The 24,619-nt window shown below is 37.7% G+C and overlaps 2 protein-coding genes across 5 annotated transcripts in view; one reads left to right on the plus strand and one right to left on the minus strand.

Annotated features, from left to right (window-relative positions):
- Positions 1-242: 242 nt before the first annotated feature.
- On the plus strand, positions 243-23,236 carry Eif3j (eukaryotic translation initiation factor 3 subunit J). Its single transcript, XM_046461812.2, has 8 exons — positions 243-403; positions 490-593; positions 13,227-13,281; positions 13,763-13,854; positions 17,942-18,056; positions 20,363-20,524; positions 21,747-21,820; positions 22,174-23,236. Exons 1-8 carry the CDS (start codon positions 358-360, stop codon positions 22,303-22,305), a joined length of 780 nt encoding a protein of 259 aa, XP_046317768.1. The 5' UTR covers positions 243-357; the 3' UTR covers positions 22,306-23,236.
- Positions 23,237-23,797: 561 nt separating this feature from the next.
- The window catches only part of Spg11 (SPG11 vesicle trafficking associated, spatacsin), a 75,656-nt gene continuing 74,834 nt past the window's right edge, over positions 23,798-24,619 (minus strand). For all 4 annotated transcript variants that reach the window (XM_058584763.1, XM_046461810.2, XM_046461809.2 and 1 more), the window contains one exon: positions 23,798-24,384. In XM_058584763.1, coding sequence (XP_058440746.1) covers positions 24,204-24,384 — 181 coding nt within the window. In that variant the 3' untranslated portion in view covers positions 23,798-24,203. The remainder of the gene's footprint in view (positions 24,385-24,619) is intronic.

A 24,619-nucleotide genomic window follows, 5' to 3' on the forward strand; every position in this document is an offset into this window, starting at 1 on the left:
CCAGGCAAGGGACTGCCCTACTAACCTTCCCGCTCTTACTTCTCCCAGGGACCCAGGATGGTGTCGCCGTCGCCCTGCCCAACTAGTAGTGTCCAGGACTGCCCAGCATCGCAAGGAACAGCACACACAGCCCAGCCCCGAACAGCGACCTACGCTCTGCCGGCCCCGGTCCACGCCCCCTCCCCGCCGCGCGCGTCGCCGGCGCCGCCAGAGGGGGCGGGGCCTCGGCCCGACGCACAGTCAGCCACGGTCCCAGCTTGCTCCGCGCGGGCCAACGAGAGCAAGCCCAGTGACTCACCTCCGCCGCGCTAACTCTTCGTAGCTTTCCCCCTCACACACGCTCACACCCGGCTCGAGATGGCGGCAGCGGCGGCGGCAGCGGCTGGGGACTCCGACTCTTGGGGTAAGCAGAAGTTTCCGGGGCAGGGTCCGGGCCGGCACCGGTCCCACGCCGAGGCAGGCACTAACGCGTCTCGCTCTTTTCCGCAGACGCGGACACGTTCTCCGTGGAAGACCCGGTGCGAAAGGTGGGGGGCGGCGGCACTGCCGGCGGGGACCGCTGGGAAGGCGAGGACGAGGACGAGGACGTCAAGGTGGGTTCGGGCTGGGACGCCCGACAGCGCGAGAGAGGGCTGGCGCTGTTGCGGGTGGAGTTGCCTCCGGCGGGCTGGCGGGTGGGCCGACTCTCGGCCCAGGGGCCCCGCCCGGGCCTGCGGGCCGTGTGTCCGGGCGCGAGCGTAGGGCTAGCAGTGTTCTCTTCCCCTTCGCATGCCGGCCATGTGGGCTGGAGACGGCAGCCTGTCTTCCCGGACTCACTCGTCGAGGGCGGTGGCGGCCTGCGCGCCAGCCTTTCTTTGGGGGTCCGCGCACCGGCCTAGATCCCACCCGCCAACTGGCTACGAGAGGTGACAGCAGCAGTCGGACTGGCCCACGTGCAAGCCTCGCAGTCCACTACCGGAATGAGACTGGCAAATTGGGGATTGAACTCCGAGGTTTATCCCATATGGAAAGTATTGAAACCCTCCTGCCTTTTCAGCCTCAGGTCTTCCCAGGGTCAACAACTCACTTATGATCCTAACGGCCCATATATAGAGTTTGTTCGGATGATTCGATGAGTGGAATATTATGGTTTAAATTCGACTTTTCTTTCTACAGCAGACAAATAGAAACAGTGAAGTAAAATAACTTTTAGCTCTCCCTTCCCCCACCCTGTGGTAAAAAGGATGAACTGAGCACAGAGATAACATCATTTAGTGGATAGAAACCTAGGTAGTCCACGCAGCAATATGAGTAATGGAGAGTTGATAGATATACTTTCATCTGCATATGAATGAGGCCTAAGAAAATATTGACGATTTGGTGGTTGTAGTAGACTAGGGGCCAGCATTTTTTGTTTTATTTTTTCTTTCTCCTATGCTTTGTGAATCTATACCATATTCACTTTGTGGTTTGTGTTTGAAAACTTCCAGGGGATTATCATATGGTTTTAGATCATACTATCTCATGTGCTGGTTTTTTTTTTTTTTTTTTTGGGGAGGTGGGGACACCCAGGAATTGAACTAACTGAGCCATATACCCAGACCTATTTTATATTTTATTTAGAGACAGGGTCTCACTGAGTTGCTTAGCACCTCACTTTTGCTGAGGCTGACTTTGAATTCCTGATTCTCCTGTCTCAGCCTCTTGAGTTGCTGGGATTAGAGGTGTGTGCCACTGCATCTGGCTTACATACTTTTTTAATTTTTAAATTTTTATAAGTAGCAATGAGTCTCAAGTTCATAATCATTCCTTTTTTTTATATACTGGGGATTGAACCCAGGGGTTCTTTACCTCTGAACTATGTCCAGCCCTTTTTATTTTTTAGTTTGAGACAAAGTCTTGGTAAGTTGCTGAGGCTGGTCTTAAAATGTGTGATCCTCCTGCCTCTGCCTCCATAGTTGCTAGGATTATAGGCCTGCACCATTATGCTGGGCAAGTCCAGAATTTTAAGATTATAATTACAAACTTTTAAAAAATCTTATGTTTGTGAAGATGAAGTTTTATGTTAACGGGAAAATGATTTTTTTGTTTGTTTTAATTAATCTAGTGAATGTTTTACTCTCCTAATGCTCTTTGTCATAAACTTTATAAAAATCTTTATTTTTGTGTTGGAAAATTTTAAGACAGATAAATCACTATGAGCTTGAGTCTGTTGAGACAAATGTCCAATTTATCAGTCTCAGTTTCAGGTATAATGTGAGCCATGTGAACATAGGAGTTAGTAAATGAATAGTGCTTACTTTTGATACCAGAATTGAACCAGTTGCACTTAATCACTGAGCCACACCCCCAGCCCTTTTTATTTTTTTAATTTTAATTTTATTTATTTATTTATTGAGATAGGATCTTGCTCAGTCCTTAGGACCTCAACTAAATTCCTGAGGCTGGCTTTGATTCTCCTGCCTCAGCCTTCTGAGCTGCTGGAATCACAGGTGTGTGCCACCTTACTTGCCAAACAGTATTATTTTTGACTGAGGATACTTAAATGTGTCCTTTACCTGTTTTATTTTTTTAGTATTTTCTTCTAGGAGTTTCAATTTTATTTTTATTTTTTAAATATTTTATTAGTTGTTGATGGACCTTTTATTTACATGTGATGCCGAGAATTGAACCTAGTGCTTCACACATTCTAGGCAAGCACTCTACCACTGAACCACAACCCTAGCCTATCTTGATGAATGTAATTTTGATGACAGTTTTGGAGATTTACAAGTTGTAAGTGTCCAGTTTTTCAGTCCAGAATTTCTTTTATATAAATGACCTTTTTTCATATTTATTTTTTAGTTGTAGTTGGACACAATACCTTTATTTAATTTATTTATTTTTATATGGTACTGAGGATAGAACCCAGGAGGACCTCGTATATGCTAGGAGAGTACTGCTAAGCCCAAAGACCCTTTTTTTTTTTTTTTTTTTTAATATAAAGTTTGAAGTTGATCTTGGAGGTTGAAAGCTGAATTTATTATACTCTATTATATTCCTACGTTGAAATGAAATTCTCATTTCATGTTGTGGTCTAATTTTTTTTTTCCTTTTTGCATTACTGGGGATTGAACCCAGGGGCACTTGACCACAGAGCCACATCCCCAGTTTTGTTTTTTTTTGAGCAGGGTCTTACTAAATTGCCAAGGTTAACTTCAACTTGTGATCCTCTTGCCTCATTCTCCCCAGATGGTGGGATTGTAGATGAGTGCTATGGTACTTGGCTTATAGTCTTTTTTTTTTTTTTGGCTATGGAAAACATGTTCAGAGTGTTAAGATCTAGTATCTTTGTGGGGCTGGAGTTGAAGCTCAGTGGTAGAGCGTTTGCCTAATATGTGTAAAGCACTGCATTTGATTCTCAGCACCACATATAAATAAATATCTATCAACAACTAAAAATGTTTTTTTAAAAAAAAAAAAAACATTCACTTGGCATATATGGCTGGGCTCCTTCCCCATTATTGAAATGATGTATAGAGTGTGTTGACTGAGAAAGCACTGGAAGCAGGGACAACGCATATTTTACTCCATTGTCTCCCAGCATATCAGTAGAACAGGTTAGAAATAAGTTTTATTCGAAGGATGTGTAGACATTGTTTTGAGGAAACTTCTGGTTGTGTTCAACTGTCTTAGGCATTTGCTTCTATTACTGTATTATAGAATTTCTTAAAAAGAGATCCTAGGGCTGGGGCTTTAGCTCAGTGGTAGAGCACTTGCCTAGCATGTGTGAGGCACTGGGTTGGATCTTTAGCACTACATACAAACAAATAAATAGATAGATCCTAGCTGGGTGTGGTGACACACACCTATAATCCCAGCTATTCAGGAGGCTGAAGCAGGAGAATTACAAGTTTGAGGCCAGCCTCAGCAATTAAGCAAGATCCAGTCTCAAAAAACAAAAAGGACTGGGATCTAGCTCAGTGGTAAATTACCTTTGGATTCAATCCCTAGTACCCAAAAAAAGAGAGATCCTTAAGAACTGACTCAATTCAAAACTGCTTGTCTTACTTGTTCACCTTCTGTTAAGATCCCTTCCTGATTGATAATTTATACCTACCAGAGTAAGGACATTTTTCATGCAATGGAAACATCATTTCTGAAGAATGGGATCCATATTGTAGAGAAATGTGAAGTTATTGGAAAAAAACTCAAAGTACCTGTTATATCAGAAAATTCATATCTTAAAGAGAGGTAAATTTATGTGTGTGTAACTTTTTTCTTTTTGGGGGGTCCTGGGGATTGAACCCAGGGTCACTTACCACTGAGCCATATCCCCAACCCTTTTTATTTTTTATCTTGGGACAGGGTTTCACTAAGTTGCTGAGGGTGGCCTCAAACTTGCCATCCTTCTGCCTCAGCTTCCCAAATTGCTGGGATTACAGGCATGTGTCACTACACCAGCAGGAAACATTTTTTGTTGAAAAATATTTACCTGTTGTATATGTCACGCTGGACCATTGAAAATAAATAAGAGCCTTGTATAGTGTTTAGTGTCTTAATCTTGACCTTGCTTAGCCAGTAATTTAAAGTAAAATTAATGAATAACTTGAATTAAATGAAGTAGAGTTTACTAAGGCAGGTACAGTAGCTTGAGAGATCAGCATAGTTCTGAGAGGTTGGAAGAGGATTTGATTTGAGCCTTATTATTATTATTTTGTACCAGGAATTGAACTCGGGGGCACTCAAACACTGAGTCACATTGCCAGCCCTAGTTTGTATTTTATTTAGAGACAGGGTCTCACTGAGTTGCTTAGCACCTCACTTTTGCTGAGGCTGGCTTTGAACTCATGATCCTCCTATCTCAACCTCCTGAGCTGCTGAGATTACAGGAATGTGCCACCACGCCTGGCTTGAGGTTTTTTAAAAAACTGAACTTTGCTGGGATATCTAACCTTGCCAGACTCCCATTACAGAGTTCTGAGGCTTCACAGAACAGAACCCACAAGACTTATAGAACACCAAGAAACAGCTTTTTTTCCCAGCAAGATATTATACCATATCTATACCACGTATTTAAAGAAAAAAGGAAAAGAATGTTAGCTCCTGGGCTGTTGCTCTGAGGCAAAACAATTTTACTACTCTTTGAAAGCTACTCTTATTTGACAATCTATAAATATATCTTGCTTAAGTTGGAAAACATTTTCAGCCCTAAATGTGTTCTCTCATTGCATGTGACATTCTGTAGTTGCATATTATAAAAATGGCAGTACCAGCCAACTGCTGGCTGCATTGTTAGAAATAAAAAGAAAATGGTGTTTAAAATTTTCCTGTTTTGTTTTTAATAGTCATATTCATTTGGAAGAAGGTTTTAAACTTGAAAAACAGCCATTTCTTTTAGAGAGAAAGTCCAAATCTGCAGGGCAAGCGTATAGATGAGCAAGGAATTTATAAACAGCCTCTATTGAAAAGAAGCTAACCATTTTAGGAGAGCAGCGTAGGTGATATCACTCTTCCCCCAGGACTGGGGATTTAACCCAGGGCTGCTCTACTAGCCGAACTACATCCCCAGCCCTTTTAAAATTTCCTAAAATTTTACTTATTTTTTGGTACTGGAAATCCTTTACCACTGAACTACATCACCATTCCTTTTCTTTGTCCCCGCCCTGCCCCCTCCCCCTTTTTTTTGGTACTGGGGATTGAACTCAGGGGCAATCAACCACTGAGCCACATCCCCAGCCCTATTTTATTTAGAGACAGGGTCTCATTGAATTGTTTAGCGCAACACTTTTACTGAGGCTGGTTTTGAACTCACAGTCCTCCTGCCTCAGCCTCCTGAGCCACTGGGATTATAGGCTTACAACACCATGCTTGGTTCTGAGTCCTTTTTTATTTAAAGACAGGGTCTCGCTGAGGTACTCACACTGGTATCAAACTTGTCATTCTTCTGCCTGAGCTTCCAGGGTCACTGTGACTACAAATAAGCAGATACCACCACACCTCTTTCTAGATGATTCTTTTGAAAATAAACTGGATATCATAATTGGGAAATATATTATTTACCAAAAATATTTGGGAAGGAAATTTTTTGTTTGTTTTTTATGGTGTTGAGAATTGAACCTAGGGCCTAGTATATGATAGGAAAGCACTCTACTACCAAGCTACATCCCAGCCCAGGGAAGGGATTTTTACCAAATAACCATTTAGGGTTCTTTTGAGGTGAGTTGTAGACTTACTCCCAATTTTAAGTGTTAAATTTAAGTCTTTCTCTAGGAACCCTTTTTGCGTTTTCTCTTTTTTTTTTTTGGTCCGCATTTACAAAGTTCTAATATTCACAGGAAGTTGGGCAAAATTTTCTCAAGCATTGTTGCAAACATTGTGCCATAGGTTTCAGGTACTTGCTAATATCATAATTAAGGAAATAAAAATTTTCAGTTATTGGGGAAATTAACCTAATCTTATATATAATCTATATAATCATAAAGATTACAATTATTTGCAAATACAACCTGCCTCTTTTTTGCTGAGATTACTATGCTCTCTTCTTTAGGGAAGAGGTGCTTGTTTGGTAGTAATTTTAGAGCAGACTTATTGAAAGGATTTGGTGTGAGGGTGACAGGCAAGGCTTGCTTTTCATGGTGGTCCTTTAAAGAACTGAGGAACAATTGTCATGACTTCTCAGGATTTGTGATAGGAGCTCCTTTTGCTACTAAAATCCATTCTGTGATGGAATGAGGAGTTTCCAGGTAACCTCATTATGTCTGCATTGATGGGTGTCTAGGGTAAGGTTCATCCTTTGATGGGGAAACCAGGGGCATGATAGAGATGGGACATAGAGTTGGTAGGAATGAGGAGCATTGATATGAGTAGGCTAGAGATGATGTTTTGCTGGGAATGGGCACCGAAGAGCATCAGCATTGAACAGAAATGTTACTCTATGTTGAAGGTATTGTGATGGAATCCCTTATTTTCAGAGGTACTTCTCCCTTTGGCTTCTTATTACCAGAGGATTCTAGACCAGTTTCTTAAAATTCACAGAAAACCACTGTAAGCAGTTTGAGGTTTGAAGTGGGTAATTGACATAACTATAACTCAGTATGAACTGTAATTTTTTTTTAGGAGTGGGAGTGGGGGTACTGGATATTTAACCCAGGGGTGATTTACCACTGGACTACATCTCCAGTCCTTTTTAAATTTCGAGTTGCTTGCTAAGTTGCTGAGACTGGTCTTAAATTTGTGATCCTCCTGACTCAGTCTCCCAAGCTGCTGGAATAATAGGTATGTACCACCATGCCTGGCTATGACTCCCCCACACACTTTTTTTTAAATGAGATTCACTGTGATTCCATGGGAGTTTATTCTAGAACTAACTGAAAGAATGGATTTGGGTGGGGAGGGACTTAATTCCCTGGTTGGCATTTTGTATTTCAGGATGCAAAGAAGCAATTACCTTCACTATGATACTTGAAGGAACTTTGGTCCATTCAGAGCAGGTCTCTTCGTTGTTTTTCACTGAGTCTGGGATAGCTATCCCTGGGCCTCAGTTCATTTATGTGCAGAATGGGGATGATGCCACCTTGCTTCCCAAAGTAATGTTGAGGATTAACCATGTTATTGCTCTTTGCACAGAGTCTGGTACAAAGAGAGCACTCAGTAAATGCTTTCTTTCTTTCTCTCTTTTTTTTTTTTTTCTGTATACCGGGAATTGAACTGAGGGGCACTTCACTGAGCCAGATCCCCAGCCCTATTTTGTATCTTGTTTAAAGATAGGGTCTCAGAGTTGCTTAGCACCTTGCTTTTCCCGAGGCTGGCTTTGAACTTGCAATCCTTCTGTGTCAACTGGGATTATAGGCCTGCGCCACTGCGCAGGGCCCTTTCCCAGCCCTTAAATATTTATTTTTTTAGTTATCATTTGACACAATACCCTTATACCCTTATAATAGTGAAAATAGTGATATGGTCCTTCTTTCTGAAGCACTGCTTAAGCAGCATATCACAGATCCAGTCTTTCTATCTTCTGTGAAGATTAAATCAACAACAAAAACACTTAGTAGTTAACTTCTAGCTCTTTGGTTCTTTTTGAACTGCAGTGTTATTTTTTATTTGTTTGGGTACCAGGGATTGAACTCAGGGGCACTCAGCCACACTTGGTCTGTTAAAACTGTAAACCCTGCATTAAATTACAAAGGTAAGATGACTATAAAAATATGTTTACTTTTTGACTTGGGAGACTGAGGCAGGAGGATTGAGAGTTCAAAGCCAGCCTTAGCAAAAGCAAGGCACTAAGCAACTCAGTGAGACTCTGTCTCTAAATAAATTGGGCTGGGATGTGACCGAGTACCCCTAAGTTCAATCCCCCATACCCCACCCCCAAAAATGTGTACTTTTTATATAAGATTTTTCCCACTCAGCTTTTACCCCCCATGACAGTTTTAGGGTGTTGGATTTTTTATTTCTTTGTTGGACTTACAGAATGTTATTAAGAATCAAGATTCAGTTTGTTTATATACCTAGACTGATAAACATTTATGATCTGTTTTGCTTATAAAACCAGAAGCTTGGTGTCATAGTTGTGGCACAATAGTTAGCCTTTGCATCTTCTAGTAGCATCAGGGCCTCCTGCTTTGCATCTGCTGTTCTGTAGATCAGCTTCACATGGCATTTCAGTGTGGCTTGGTAGTTGCCGGGACAGTGTCTAGGCTACATATAAATTAAAGCCCTCTTTAATGACTGGGTTACCTATTCCTTTTATTTTGTTTATTTGTTTTGTGTTGCTGAGCCTTGTGCATACGAGGCAAGCACTCTACCAATTAAGCTGTATCCCCAGCTCGTGTATCTATTCCTTTATTTATTTAAAATATTTATTTTATTTTGTGTTTTAGTTGTAGTTGGACACGCACTACCTTTATTTTATTTTTATGTGGTGCTGAGAATCAAACCTAACACCCCACACATGGTAGGTAAGCGCTCCACCACTGAGCCAAAACCCCAGCCCTTAAATATTTATTTTTTAGTTATTGTTTGACACAATACCCTTATTTTTATGTGGTGCTGAGGATCAAACCCAGTGCTGAACCTAGGGCCTCATGCATTCTAGGTGAGTGCTCTGCCACTGAACCACAACCCCAGCCCCATCTATTCCTTTTAAATTAGAATCTTCTAAATTCTGTGGAGCCTTTAGGAAATTGTGGGTCCTTTATCTTTCTTTCTTTCTTTGTGGTACTAGGGATTGACTCCTGCCTTTCCCCCAGGGAATTCATGCTTGTTAGGCAAGTGCTCTTGCCTAGACCAGAAAAATGTTTGATAATTTTTATTTATTTATTTATTTATTTTCATAAACGGAGCATAACTTTTCAGTGCTCTGGTTGAACATGATGTAGAGTTACACTATTTGTGCAATCATACCCATATATAGGGTAATAATGTCCATCTCATTCCACCATCTCCCCTCCTCACCCCCTCTCTTCTTCTTTGTTCCCTCTGCCTAATCCAAAGTTCCTCCATTCTTCCCTCCCCCTCCCCACCCACCACTCCCTATGGATCAGTGTCCATTTATCAGAGAAAACATTTGGCCTTTGGTTTTTTTGTAATTGGCTTACTTCACTTAGCATGTTCTCCAACTCCATCCATTTACCTGTAAATGCTATAATTTCATTCTTTTTCAAGGCTGAGGAATATTCCATTGTGTATATATATCACAGTTTCTTTATCCATTTATCTATTAAAGGGCATCGAGATTGGTTCCACAGTTTGGCTATTGTGAATTGAGCTGCTATAAACATTGATGTGGCTGCTTTGCTGTTAGTATGTTGATTTTAAGTCCTTTGGGTATAGACCGAAGAGTAGGATAACTGGGTAAAATAGTGGTTCCATTCCAAGTTTTCTAAGGAATCTTCATACAGCTTTGCAAAGTGGTTGCACCATTTTGCAGTCCCACTAGCAATGAATCAGTATACCTTTTCCCCCACATCCTTGCCAGCACTTATTATTGCTTGAATTCTTAATAATTGCCATGCTGACTGGAATGAGATGAAATCTTAGAGTAGTTTTGATTTACATTTCTCTAATTGCTAGAGATATTGAACCTTTTTTCATATATTTGTTGATCTAATGTGTATCATCTTCTGTGAAGTGTCTGCTCATTTCTTTATCCCATTTATTGATTGCATTATTTATTTATTTATTTTGGTGTTGATTTTTTTGAGTTCTTTGTATATTCTGGAGATTAGTGCTGTATCTGATGTGCGCGTAATAAAGATTTTCTTCCATTCTGTTGGCTTTCTTTTCACACGGTTATTTTTTCCTTTGCTACAAAGAAGCTTTTTAGTTTAAATCCATCCCATTTATTGATTCTTGTTTTTATTTCTTATGCTTTAGGAGTCTTGTTAAGGAAGTCAGGTCCTAAGGTGACATGATGAAGATTTGGGCCGATTAGACACAGAGTCTCTAGTCTAAATCCTAGGTCCTTGATCCACTTTTGAGTTTTGTACAGGATGAGAGATAGAGGTTTAATTTCAGTTTGCTGCATAAGAATTTCCAGTTTTCCCAGCACCATTTTTGAAGAGGTTATCTTTTCTCCAATGTATGTTTTTGGCCCCTTTGTCTAGTATGAGATAACTGTATTTATGTAGGTTTGTCTCTGTGTGCTCTATTGTGTACCATTGGTCTACATGTCTATTTTGGTGCCAATACCAGAGCGTTTTTGTTACTGTAGCTCTGTAGTATAGTTTAAGGTCTGGTATTGTGATGTTCCTACTTCACTCTTCTTGCTAAGGATTGCTTTGACTATTCTGGGTCTTTTACTTTTTCAAATGAATTTCATGATTCTTTTTCTGTTTCTGTGAGAATTTGTTTATATTTAGCTCAGTGATTGAGTTAGGCATAGGGAAGACAGAATGTAGATCTGAGTGCCTGCCCAAGTTTGGGAATAGAATCCATAAACATTTAACCAGGTCATGACTCTTCATTAAACCCAGGCTTAGTATATAGATTTATTTCATTAGTCAGCATTGTATTGCATGGAATATTGCTTGAAATAAATGACCCATCAGCTAGAGTATGGAATACTTTTTACATTTGCTAAAGTTTCTTTCAATCTTCTATTTAAATCAACTGCAAATCATTTTTTTGCAGGGGGGACACAGAGGTTTTCTTCCACTGAGCCATATCCAAGCCCATTATATTTTATGTTTTTGAGACAGGGTCTCACTGTTACCAAAGACTTGCTAAATTACCAAGACTGGCCTCGAATTTGTGATCCTGCTGTCTCAGCTTCCTGAGCCTGGGAGTTGCTGAGATTACAGGCACACACCACCATGCCTGGTGCAAATCACTTTTTAAGGCTATTAGTTTTGGTTTGGTTGTCTTGTATTTTAATTACTAATAAAGAAGCTTTTTTTAATGTAGTTAGATAAGTTGATATAAAGGTCCGTATGAAAAACAAACATGCAAGAATCGTCAGGAAAGCATTAAAAAACTACATGGGAGAACTAGCACTAGTGGACATTAAAGCATACCATAAAAGCTCTATAATTAAAACAGTGTGGTGCTGATATATGAAGTCTGTATGTATGACAGTAGCATAAGATAGAAAGTCCAGAAGTATTCCAAGTACATAAGGAAATTAAGTATATGGTAAATCATGGGGCAAAGAAGGACTTTTTAGTAAATGATGCTGTGACAACTGACTAGGTATTTGGAGAAATAGATAATAGATCCATGCTTTATATCATACACAAGTGAAAAACTCTAAATGGGTCAGAAATCTAAATGAAAAACTAATGAAACCGTATATATTCTAGAAGAAAATATTAGTGAATTCTTTGGTATAAGACTTCTTAGCAGACAAAAATTCAGAGATAATAAATTAAATGATTGATAAATTTATTGCATAAACTTGGCTCCATGGGGAAAATCCACAGGCAGTTTTATTAAGAAGGGAAAGAGGAAGGCGGCAAGGTTGCTCATTATCTATACAGCATTGTACTTAGAGGTTTAGCTATTGCCATTAGATAAATCAATTGTGGAGGTAGAATAATTGGTATCAAAAGTAGTCCAGCTGTCTTGTTTGCAGATGATGTGGTAGTACAGGTTGGGTATCCTTATTTGAAATGCTTGGGATCAGAAGTGTTTTGGTTTTGGGTATTATTTCAGAATTTGAAATCTTTGCATATATATTATGAGTTGAAACGTAAAATTCTTTTTTTTTTCCTTTTATGTTTTATATATACCTTTTACACATAGCCTGAAGGTAATTTTAAACAAAGTTCTGAATTTTGGAGCATTGCAGATTTCAGATATTCAGGTTAGAGTGTTCCACCTATCTTAGAAAAACCCTAAAGAATCTATTATAAATCTAACTTTTTTTTTTTTTTTGTAGTATTGGGTTCCATCCTAGAGGCTTACACATGCTACACAAACTCTCCACTGCTGAGCTACATCCCCAGCCCTTATTTCATTTTTTAAAATATTTTTCAGTTGTTGTTGGACACAGTATTTTTCTTTTATTTATTTATTTTTATGTGGTGCTGAGGATTAAACCCAGGGCCTTGCACATGCTAGGCGGGTGCTCTACTGCTGAGCCACAACCCCAGCCCCCCTTATTTCATTTTGAGATAGGATCTTACTAAATTGCTAAAGGTAGCCTTGAACTTGGAATTGTCGTGCTTCAGCCTCCTTTGTAGCTGGTATTATAGGCATGCTCTTTTAAATTTTGTATTTTGAGACACAGTCTCACTATGTTGAACAGGTTGTCCTTGAACTTAGAATCCTTCTGCATTAGCCTCCCAAGTCAATTTTAAAACTAATGTAGAAAGTAAAATTTTGAACCTCTAAATAGCTGGAATTACAGTTGTGTGTCACCCAGTGTAAGTGATAAATGAATTCAGTAAGATAATAAGATTAACATAAAAATATCATTAGATATTTCTGTATAAAAATAACCAGTTTTTAGAGAATATAACTGGAGAGAAAAACCCTATTTACAAAAGCAGTTTAGGACCTTATGAAATACTTAGGAAAAACCTACAGAGAAATGTATAAAACCTCTTGGAAACTTTCCAACTCTCTTAAAAAATAAAAAAGTGGACTCAAACAATTGGGAAGAGCCCTTTTATAGGGAGCTCAGGTATTTAAAGGTGTCAGTTCTTCCTACATTAATTTATTATGTAATGCATTAACAAAACCCAAAAGTTTGTCTCCATAAAGTTAGACAAGTTGATAATAAAGGCCTCATGGAACATATATATATGTATTTTTTTTTTCTTTAGGATAACTGGGATGATGATGATGAAGAAAAAAAAGAGGAAGCAGAAATAAAACCAGGTGAGCCACTAGTGCTCTTCCATTTTTGGTTTTATATCTTGGTGTAGGCATTTAGTGCTTAAATAACAAAATGCTCACAAAATTGTTGGTATATTGAAACTAAGCATTCTTCTATTTCTTCTTTATTTTCTTTTTCCTGCATCTCTTCTTTGTCTCCTCAAATGTAATCAGATATCTCCTCTTTTTCTTTTTGAGTGCTGGGCTATGAAGAGAGAGCAGAGGGAGTGCAGCATTATAGTTATTTGAATGCTGTTGGTCTTGCTTAAAGGGTGGTAGGAATATATGTAGAGATATTTGATCTTATGGGTCAGATTAGAGAGGAAAAGACTTCTAGAACTTTACCACTTTAATTTTCTAGAATATTACCATATGAATCTGAAAGCTGGGAAAAGTTTGGTCTCTTAAAGTATGTAAGTATCTTATCTGTCCCATCCTTGAACTGCAAAGTACTTAATAATCGTGAATAAAATATTTCTTTCAGAAATAAAAATTTCAGAAAAGAAAAAAATAGCAGAGAAGATAAAAGAGAAAGAAAGGCAACAGAAGAAAAGGCAAGAAGAAATTAAAAAGAGGGTTAGTACTGTTCATTTTCTAAAATACATACAGAATTCTAACATCAGTAGTGGTACAATGTTTAACAGACGATTTGATTTGAAGGGCCCTGTGAAGAATGTAAATAAATGGATACTTATATAGCTAGGTAAATCCCAAAACAAATTGATATGTGGTTTTTGCAAAAATAGAATCCAGATGCTGTATGTATTTCAGGAACAGTCACAATTGCACAGTAACCACAGCCAGTGATTTTTTTTGTCAGTGTTTGCAGTTCTTTCTAGTCATGATTATTTGTGGTGTACATACTGAGTAAAATACAGAAAGCATTCATTTCTGTGTCATACACTATATAAATATTTTTGTTCTTGATTATTTGGAGCAAGATCAGTAATATTGTATTAATTTGCTTTTTGAATAGAAAGTACATTTACAGAATTCAAAAATCAAGATAGTTTAACTCATTTATACTGTATATTTTCCTCTATCCCACAGTAAGGCTTTCTTATCTTTTCCAGGTGTCTTTATGAACTTGATGTGTCTGGATATAACTACATTTTCTTTTCTTTTTTTTTTTTTAATTTGATACTGAGGATGGAACCCAGAAGCACTTAACCACTGAGCCATTTTTTTTTTCCCCCACTCTTCGTGTACTGGTGATTGAGCCCAAGGATACTAAATCCCCAGTCCCCACCCCCACCTCCCCTTTTTTCCCTTGGTACTGGGTATTGAACTCAGGGGCACTTGACCATTGAGCCACATCCCCAGCCCTACTTTGTATTTTATTTAGAGACAGAGCCTGAAGTTGCTTATTAGCACCTTGTTTTTTGCTGAGGCTGGCTTTGAACTTTTCATCCTCCTGCCTCAGCCTCCCCAGCTAGCTGGGTTTAGAGGTGTGTGCCACTGTGCCCAACCCCCCAGCCCTTTTTATTTTTTATTTTGAAACAGGATTTCACTGAGTTGCTGAGCCTGGACTTAAACTTGCAATCCTCCTGCCTCAGCCTACTCTCCTAAGTTGCTGGGAGTACAGGTGTGTACTGCCATGCCCAGACACCTTTTTATTTGATATACCATAAAGATCCTTTCATACAGGTCATAGAAAGCTTTATTCTTTTCCTTGACTTTTTATTAAGAATATTTTCAAACATAAAAAGTAGAGAAAATAAAATAATGAGTAATATGTAGCACCTAAATTTGTCATTATATTGCCAAATTTGCTTCAACTATTTTTGTCTTGCTAAAATACAATAATAAACTTTATGCATTTTGTCTTTAGTTCAGTACACATTTCTGAAAACGGATATTTCTAATACGATTACAATCATATCTCACCTAAAAAATGAACAGTAATTTTTAAACATAATCTAGTATCCTATTTACATACAAATTTCTGATTATCATAAGATGTCTTTTAGGTATGGTCTGCTCAAATAAGGATCATGCATTGCATTTGGTTGTTAATGTATCATAAATCTCTTAGAGTATCCCTCTTTTTCTGTCTCTCTCCCTTCTCCACTTCCTTTCTCTTTCTCTTCATTAACTTGTTGAAGAGACCAGGCTAATTGTCTTATTGAACATCCCACTTTCTATATTTATCTGATTACTTACTCATAATTTCAGTTTCTTCAATTTGGCAATTGAGTATAAAATTTTGGTTAGATTCATATTTGATATTTTAAGCTGGACTACTTTGGAAGTAATGCTGTATGTTTCATCCTATAACACATCAGGAGTCATCTCTCCTGTGTTATTGATGCTAAAATTGGTCACTGGATTAAAATGTTGACATCCTGATGCTTCTGTCTTTCCTTTTATGGGTAATCCAAAATCACATCAACCTCTCACCCAGTTTTAATGTCTTTGATGCTCATTGCCTAATTATTTAATTAGGGATTGCAGAATGATGTTTCTCATAATGGTGACTTTTCTTTTTATTGGCTGGCTCTTTTTTCTTTTTGTTATTTGGTTACTTTGAATATGGTTTGTATTAGAAAGGTAGAGTTAAAAACTTAATCCTCTAATTACCAATTTTCAGAGTAAGAAGGGGGAGTGTAATGTCAGTGAAAGATGAGAGGCAGTAACAGGTTTTTGTAAACTCAAACTCATTTGTAGATTCATTGTGTTTTAATCAATACAGTGTCACAACCCCTGCCTCACCCACCAGTACTAGGAACCAGATCCTAGGGGCGCCTACCACTGTGCTACAACTCTAGCCCCCTCCCCGCCCCCCACCTCTTTTTTGTTTTGACAGTGTCTCCCTTAAACTGTGAGGAATAGCTGGGATTACAGGTGTGTGCTACAGAGTCCCACTTTTCTCTTTTGTATTCAACTTTGTTTTTTTCAGAAATTAAAGCTATATAAAAGTGGCATACTCAGAAACATTTCAAATTGATGAAAGTAGATCAGTTTTTTGTTGTTTTTTAATATTTTTTAGTTGTAGTTGGACAATACCTTTGTTTTATTTGTTTTTATGTGGTGCTGAGGATCAAACCCAGGGCCTTACCTGCACTAGGCCAGTGCTCTACCGCTGAGCCATAACCCCAGCCCAGATCAAAGTATGTGAAGTGACAAATATACTACTGTCCAGCTTGATTTAGTCATTTCACAATGTATATATCAGATTGTATACTGAAAATATATACAGTGTCAATCATACAGGGGAGGAAGATCTCAAACATCCATTCCTCTCCTCTCCCTTTTCCCTATAACTGCCTGTGGAAACTGTTTTCATTAATTTCTGGTTTATTCTAAATCAGTTTTTTGGTAGCTATGTAACATTACATTATCTGGACGTACCATAATTTATTTTACCAGTTCCCCATTGATGGTCAGTTAGATTTGTCGATCCTGTCTTTGATAAATAATACTTCAGTGACTAACCATTACATATTGTTACTTCTAACACATGTATCCGTGTTTGTAGAATAAATTTCCAAAGATGGGAATGCTAGGTAATGGGTACATTTTTTTAATATTTATTTTTTTTTTTAGTTCTTGGCGGACACAACATCTTTATTTTATTTTTATGTGGTGCTGAGGATCGAACCCAGTGCCCAGCGCATGCCAGGCGAGCGCGCTACCACTTGAGCCACATTCCCAGCCCCATGGGTACATTTGTCTCACAAGTATTTCCAAATTGCCCTCCATGTATTGTTGTAATAACTGTATATGTTTCTCTGATCAGTATAAGCAATTGAATCTTAAAACTCGGTCTAAGGAGTTGTATTGATTGACTCTTTCCTGGTCATCTAAGTTAGAATTATACTGTTATATTTTTATATTAGTCTCTAATATGAAGAAACCTTAATTTTAAAAAAAATGAAATGAGTGTGAGATATTGGAAATTGAACCCAGAGATGCTCTACCACTGAGCTATATCCCCAACCCTTTTTTACTTTTTATTTTCAGACAGAATCTTGCCAAATTGCCAAAGGTGGCTTCAAACTTGAGATCTTCCTGCCTCAGCCTTCTTGAGTTGCTGGTTTTACAGGCATACGCCACCATACCTGGCAAAAAGAATGTTTTCAGATGCTTCAAAGAAAATGTGTTCTTAATGGCTATTACTATTGTTGTTGGACATTTTAGGTGGTCTCTGAATTGACTTGTAATTAATAATAATACTTTCAGTGGCTTAAATAAATATGTGCATCTTAGATTTCTTAAGCTAAATACCTGGAAATGGAATTACTTAATTAAAGCATATTAAAGAATTTTAAGACTTGATAAATATTTTAAGTTGCCCTTAGAAAGGTTGTTCCCAATATAGTAATAACAGTATATGAGAGTGCATTTTTCTCTTGCCTACAATTTTAATTCCTTGTTTTTAAAAAAGGCAATAGGAATAATCCCAGTGTTCCTGGGTTCAAATCTTACCTCTGTTAACATTACTAGCTGTGTTACTATCTGTTATCTGTGCTTCTGGGGTTTTTTTCCTGTGTAATTGGGATAAAAATATCTAAAGTGTTTAGAAGAATGTCTGAAATATAGTCATCACTTTATAAATGCTTGCTTATTTATAATTAAGTACTTATAAAAAAATTCATACACTATAGAATTATACCAGGTCCATCATAATCACAGCTCTTTTAAAACTTCTGTTTCATTTCAGTTAGAAGAACCTGAAGAACCTAAAGTGCTAACGCCAGAAGAACAATTAGCAGATAAACTGCGGCTTAAGAAATTACAGGAAGAGTCAGATCTTGAATTAGCTAAAGAAACTTTTGGTAAGATGGGTGTGTGATTTTAGTGCAATACTGAATTATTGTAGCTGAAAACTCTAGGAGTCTTTTAAGTTGTGAAAGTTCAATTTTGCCTTTTTTTTTTTTTTTTTTTTTTGTGGTGTTGAAGAGCAAACCCAGTACCTTGCTAAGGCAAAGCCCCATCACTGAACTGACTTTTGGTACTGGGGATTAAACCCAGGGGCACATAAATACTAAGCCACATCTCCAGCCCTTTTTATTTTCTGTTTTCAGACAGGGTCTCCCTAAGTTGCTGAGGCTGGTTTGAACTTGCTATTCTCCTACCACAGCCTCCTGAGCTGTTGGGATTACAGGTGTGTGCCCCTGCTCCTGGCAAACATCATTTTTTAAGTCTTCGGAAATTTTTTTAACATAATCCTGTCAAATTTAGATATTTGAAAGCAGTTTTGAGATTTCATTACTTGAAGGCAAGTGCATGTTCAGATTTTTGAGTAACTGTTTGTAGTATACTAAAAGATTAAGTCGTCATTGGATCCAAATAAAGTACATCATTGCCTAGCATGTATCAGCTGGGTGAAACTTGAATGAAGTCTGAGGTCTGTAACTTTTTTTTTTTTTTTTTTTTGAGGTCTGTAACTGAAATTTAAGTAGTGAACTTACTATAGTGCTATTATGGGCCATCTAAGACAAGACTTGTAGTAGGTAATAGGATGACAGTCCATGTGACATTCATCTTTGTGCCTTCTTGTACTCAGTTGTTTCTTTGTGTGGTCCTCTCCTCCTTGGCCTTCACCATGCCCTTTCTTTCAGGGGCCACCATTTCTGTGTATCATGCCTGCAGCTGTGGTTCAGGATCCTATACATTTGGTGTGTTTCAGGGGAGATTCACATGACAGGGGTAACCAAGTTTGTTGTTAGGTATTGAGTACTTTTCAGACTAGAAGATCCTGTTAAATCAGTTAAATAACATTGAAACTGAAATCTATAACCAAGAAGGCTCTAGTTGACCTGAGGTTTTGCCAGTCCTTTTCTCAAGTGCATCAGGGGACGATTGCAGTGATCATTCTCTTTATAGAGATCTATGACCTTATTTCTCAGTCAGTCTTTAGCAATTTCAAGTGTGACTATGGGCTGGGCTGGGCCAGGCCAGGCTGGGGACATAACTCAGTAGTAGAATACTTGCCTAGTGTATGAAAGGGCCTTAGTTTGATCCCCATCATCCAAAAAAAAAAAAGTGGCTGCCAAAGACGCTCCTGCTTGGCAAGTCCTAAAAGTACTCATCTAATTATAGAGGGCACTGGGCCCTTATTTCATGTCTTCATAGGATGTTAAAAGCTGCTCATATGCTTATTAAAGAGGTGGGTTTATGCATTGTGCTCTTATAAAGCCTAGTATGGAATACCAATTACAAATTAAAAAGTAAAATTATATGCATCCATATACAGTCATTGTTTAATTAATAGAATTTTACTGTTGTGTTTCTCATACTAAAATACTCAATACATGATTTTAACAACTAATTTACTCTTGCCCTTGAGAAGGATACAGAATCATACTGTCATTTAGTCTATAATTCTTTTAGGTCAGATTAATTTTTCTGTTGGGATTTAACACATGGCATACCTCTGCTTAGCTTTTGGATTTGACTGGGTATTAAGGCTCCATCTTTGTTTCTTACGTTTTTTTCCCCCTTTCCATACTTTGCTGTGGCTGAACTTTTGGACAGACCCTTTAAGAACATCCCTTTTGTGCCATGGGATTCTTTGGCAGCGTGGTGAATTTATGGGCCCTTTTGTAGCATAATATTTTCAAATGAATACAATAAATGCATAGAATTTTATTTACAAAGGAAACCTATAATTGAAAATAGATATCAAAATACTAAAATAATGAATTTATTACAGAATTTTTTTTTTTTTTTTTTTATTACACAGTACATTCCTTCCCCACCTCCCCCTTGTATTGGGGATTGAACCCAGGGCCTCGTGCATATTAGGTCCTCTACCACTGAGTTGCACTCCCGGCCTGTGTAGGCTTTTTTATTAATAAGATCCAGTGGCAAATCTAATAAAAAAAAGGTTTTTTTGAAGGTAATGACCATACAATATTGTAAGATATCTGCTAAAACTATAATGTGATATGAAATTATTTATGGTCTCTATTAGTGAAAATCAAAATGTAAATTTCTCTCATTCAAGTTCATAGGGCATGCTCCCCCCCATACTCCATCCCCAGATCTGTCCAAGGGCTTCAATGGGTCTAAGATTAAGAATCTGTTTTAGAATGAAACAAAACTTTCTGATATTCCTAGTGTTTCTTCTCTTCTACAGGTGTTAACAATACAGTTTATGGAATAGATGCTATGAACCCATCTTCAAGAGATGATTTCACAGAGTTTGGAAAGTTACTAAAAGATAAAATTACCCAATATGAAAAGTCACTATATTATGCCAGTTTTTTGGAAGCCTTAGTTCGAGATGTGTGTATTTCATGTAAGTAATTCTCATTTCTAGTCCCTGTGGGTAGATTTTAAGTGAAATTATACTCAGGGAGAAGCAGGGATGGGGGATTTTTTTTTTTTTCTTTTAATTCTGTTGTAGAAACTCAGGATTTGCTTCTTTTGTTCTACATGTACAGTTAGTGTGAGTGTTGGGTTTTTTGGGTGTGTGTGGGCAGGGGTAGGCTGCCTTCACTGGTGTCCCAAAGAGACATCTGGGCTTGTCAGCAAAGCAACTGAGTAAATTTTTTTATTTCTTGAAAGGGAGGTATCTTTTGGGGGAAATGGCCTCTGGGCTTTCAGGATTTGCAGGTGAGTGAGAGACTTCCAATGTTTGGAAGCTTAAGACAAAATACTTAATAGAGCTGGCACCCATCCTCTGGGGTGCTGCTGTGGTGCCACACCCCAAGGAGTCATACCTTTCAGAGTGACAGCTATGGGTGATACAGTAGTAATGTGGAAAGGACTGGTTTTGCTAGTATTTGCTGTTTGAAAAAAAGGAATCCTACATAATAAATTATAAATTGGGTTTTCTTTGAGAAATGATCAGTAAGCTGGGGCTTCTAAAATTAATCAGTGAAGTAACCAGAGTTGGTATTTCATTCTGCTGTACTAATTTTCCTATTTTGGGAGGTTCTGTATCCCAAACTGAACATTTTCTGATAGCTAAAAGCTAGATATCTTTTTATAAGGATGGGAAGGTATGTTCACCACTTAACAGGCCTGTCACCTTATAGCACACTGAGATAAATCAGTTTTCATTCTAGTTCTGTGATAGAAAATGGAGTCCCCCTAGGGGTATGGGGTTTTCTTCTGCAGGTTCAAGAAATCTTAACACATCCTTGATGCTCAATGAGCAATTCGGAAGTGCATGGTTATCCATCTGTTTAGACTGAAGGAAAGATAGAAGGGAGAGTACTGTGCAGTATTAAGTCACTTTTAGTTTCTGTATGATTGAACAATAGTATGTTGTTGTAGGTCATTATAAAGTTGAATTTTTGTTACTGAATTCACCATTTTTAAGTAGTTCTACCTTGAGCTGAGCCATAAACTCTTGATTTCCTAACCCCTTATGTTTTTAAAAGTTCAGTCATTTTCAGGGTTACTTGATGGACAAATTAGGCTTCTCAAAACATTTTTGGAAGGATATCTATTTTGCTTTAGTTTTCAAAATGCTTAAAATTTGAAGATCAGTGTCTTTTTTTTTTTTTTAATAGTGGAAATTGATGACTTGAAAAAGATTACCAATTCATTGACTGTGCTTTGCAGTGAAAAACAGAAGCAAGAAAAGGTAAGGACAAGCTGTGCAGGGAAACAAGTATTATGTTAGGATGGGGTTGTGAGAAAATTCTCAAATATAATAGGAGTCTGTCAAAAACATAAAAGTCAAGCACTACCAATATCATTTAAGTTGGAATAGAACAGGAGTATGGGTGCCAATACTGTCCTTTTGTTTATAGACATGTTCGCATTTCTCCTCTCAATATTAATAGAAATTGCTATAGATGAGGCTTGAGCTCTCCCTTAAAGAATTAAGGTTTCTTCTGGGACCAGATGCTTTTGATATTTCTATGAGGGTTGCTGTATCAGATAAAATGTCCATAGCAGATAAAGTCTCTTGAAATAACTCTTTCTCATCTTTAGCAAAGCAAAGCCAAAAAGAAGAAGAAAGGCGTGGTTCCTGGAGGGGGATTAAAGGCCACCATGAAAGATGATCTGGCAGATTATGGTGGTTATGATGGAGGCTATGTACAAGACTATGAAGACTTCATGTGACATTTTATCTTCTCCTGGTGTCTTCTTTCTGTTGCCCACAATCCCTTCAACATGTAGCACAACTTCCTTTCCTTTCAGTTCTGCCAAATGCTACAATCAGAAGTGCAGTATCTTTTGTGCTGGTTATTTTACCCCTTGACACTTAGGTGCTAATGTGCAAATGAGGGAACGTGGATCTTGCTGCCAAGGGGTTAAAATTGGGGAACCTCAATTGCTACTAAATCATAGTTTCAAACAAACAAACCTAATAATGTTGTCATTGTTGCTGTTTGATTCCATAGCAGCAGCCACTAAATTGGAAACAAAGGTTGCAACATGACAAAAAATTATGTAGTATTTACCAGCACCATTCAGTAATACAGCCTTAACCATACCTCCTTGAACTACTTCATAACTTGTCAAGAAAAGCAGTTTGCAGCAAGGGCATGTGGTGTGCACCTAGTATTAAAATTGCTTTGTTTTAAATTGAGCGTGAGGATGTTAAAAATACATTGTGAAGAAGACTGCTTATCTCAGACTGAAGATACTGCAGCTGAAAAGTACTAGTGTGATACTTAAAAATTAAATGACCAAAACCCTCCAACTTTGAAGCTGAAGAAGGTAAACTTCTCCATTTTTGCAGTACAGTAAAAGTTGTGGAATCTCTTTATTTATCAAGACTATTTTTACTGATGAAGTGCTTCAGATGGGGGAGGGAAACTCTGTTTTTATTTGCCTGATTCAAGTGTCTGAGAAACAAATCTCTTTGTTCTCCTAGGCTGCAATGGAACAACTTTAACAGGGTTTTGGCATTTCCTTTCCTTTATAAAACATGCTCAGCAAACTGCACCAGTTAACTACAGTTTGGTAAATTGTTATGTTAACAATTATGACATCTGCAATGTTTTATAAAGCAACTAATTTAATAAAATCACTATTGTGAGGACTTAAATTTTGTGTTACCTCCCAAGAGATATTTTTGGAGAGTACAGAATGCACCTCTTGGGACTAGAGTTCTTTATATACTTAATAAAGCTTAATCAGTGCTTGATGTAGTTAACAGCTTTAAAACAATGATTTGCCAGGTCTTTAACAGTGTCACTGTAGAGCAACAAAGGTGTAGGGCTGTCTTCCTCTTACTTGGGAAGTTATTTTGTTTTTAGATACTAAGGCCTAATGAAGTATCTAGAACAACTATTTATTTGGAATTATAGAGTCTACAACTCAGGATATGGCTCTAAGCATAAATTGTGGGATCTTTTTTATTATATCTTAAGTGATTTGACCAAATTTGTGGTTTGAGTCTTTGTTTCCTTAATTGTCATAATCAGAATATAAGAAATATTTCTCATTTTCCATAGGAAATAAACCTCAAAGCTCTATAGACTACTAAGTGGAAAACATGACCATCTAAATGACCAGAAGGCCATGATTACACAGCAATAATTATAGTAAATGTTGTTTTAAGGCAGACAAGGGCTAAGATTTCCTTAGCAGTAATAATGACATACACTGAATTTAAAATCTATTTTATTATAGAAAGATCAGTTTCTAACAAATGAAAATGTATCATCTGTTCCTTAATTGTGTAAATAATATTAAATATATTTGAAACTGGAATCTACAGGCATAGGTATTCTTTAATCATTACTGTATCACCTCCTAATACAGAAGCCATCTTGAGGAAGAAGAATACCAGTATCCATATAAAATGGGATAGATGAACAATAACTTCAAAGTAGAAATTTTCCTGGTGAAGTCTCGCCTTCATTACCTACCACCTACAAAGACTGATATGGTACAGTCCTGAGCTTTTCTAATTCAGACAACAAAGATCCCCAGTGCATTATTCTACTCTGATCATGAACATCTGTCAGAACCTCACATCAGAACAAGAAAACAGGCACCTTTGAGATCATCTAACCTGAAAGCATATCCTTTAGACAGCAACCTGTTTGAGGGTCCTTCAGAAGTACATTTATAATTTCATAAAATTTGTGTTCATATGCCAACTTGTAATACAGGTAGATATCTTCACAGTATGAAAGTAACTTCTTCAAGTTTTCTGTGACCTTGTTGGTAGGCTGATGTTGTTTATATCTAGACAAAAGAAACATAAGAATGTAAAGGGTAAAATTCTCTATCTTTAAAGGGATGTCAGCTCTTAAAAACCACTACTTATAAGAGAATGCTGTAGCCTTGAAATTTATCAAACACCCCCAATAATAGTTTGAGATAAAATATTTTATTAAAGTATGTATGTCAATGCTTAACTTAATAATTATAGTAAGTTTAGGACTCCAAAAGGCATCTCAGGCAAACTGAGTAGCTATCC

This window comes from Marmota monax, unplaced genomic scaffold (genome assembly GCF_021218885.2).
Source record: "Marmota monax isolate L192 unplaced genomic scaffold, Marmota_monax_Labrador192_F-V1.1 WCK01_AAM20220418_F8-fsc00001, whole genome shotgun sequence".
In the NCBI taxonomy this organism is placed as follows: Eukaryota; Metazoa; Chordata; class Mammalia; order Rodentia; family Sciuridae; genus Marmota; species Marmota monax.

What these genes read in the sequence shown, in the direction of transcription:
- Eif3j (XM_046461812.2), top strand. Translation starts at nt 358, where the DNA reads ATGGCGGCAGCGGCGGCGGCAGCGGCTGGGGACTCCGACTCTTGGG. An exon ending in GGAAGCAGAAATAAAACCAG is followed by an intron (nt 13,282 to 13,762) that starts GTGAGCCACTAG and finishes TATTTCTTTCAG; the next exon opens with AAATAAAAATTTCAGAAAAG. An exon ending in AAGAAGAAATTAAAAAGAGG is followed by an intron (nt 13,855 to 17,941) that starts GTTAGTACTGTT and finishes GTTTCATTTCAG; the next exon opens with TTAGAAGAACCTGAAGAACC.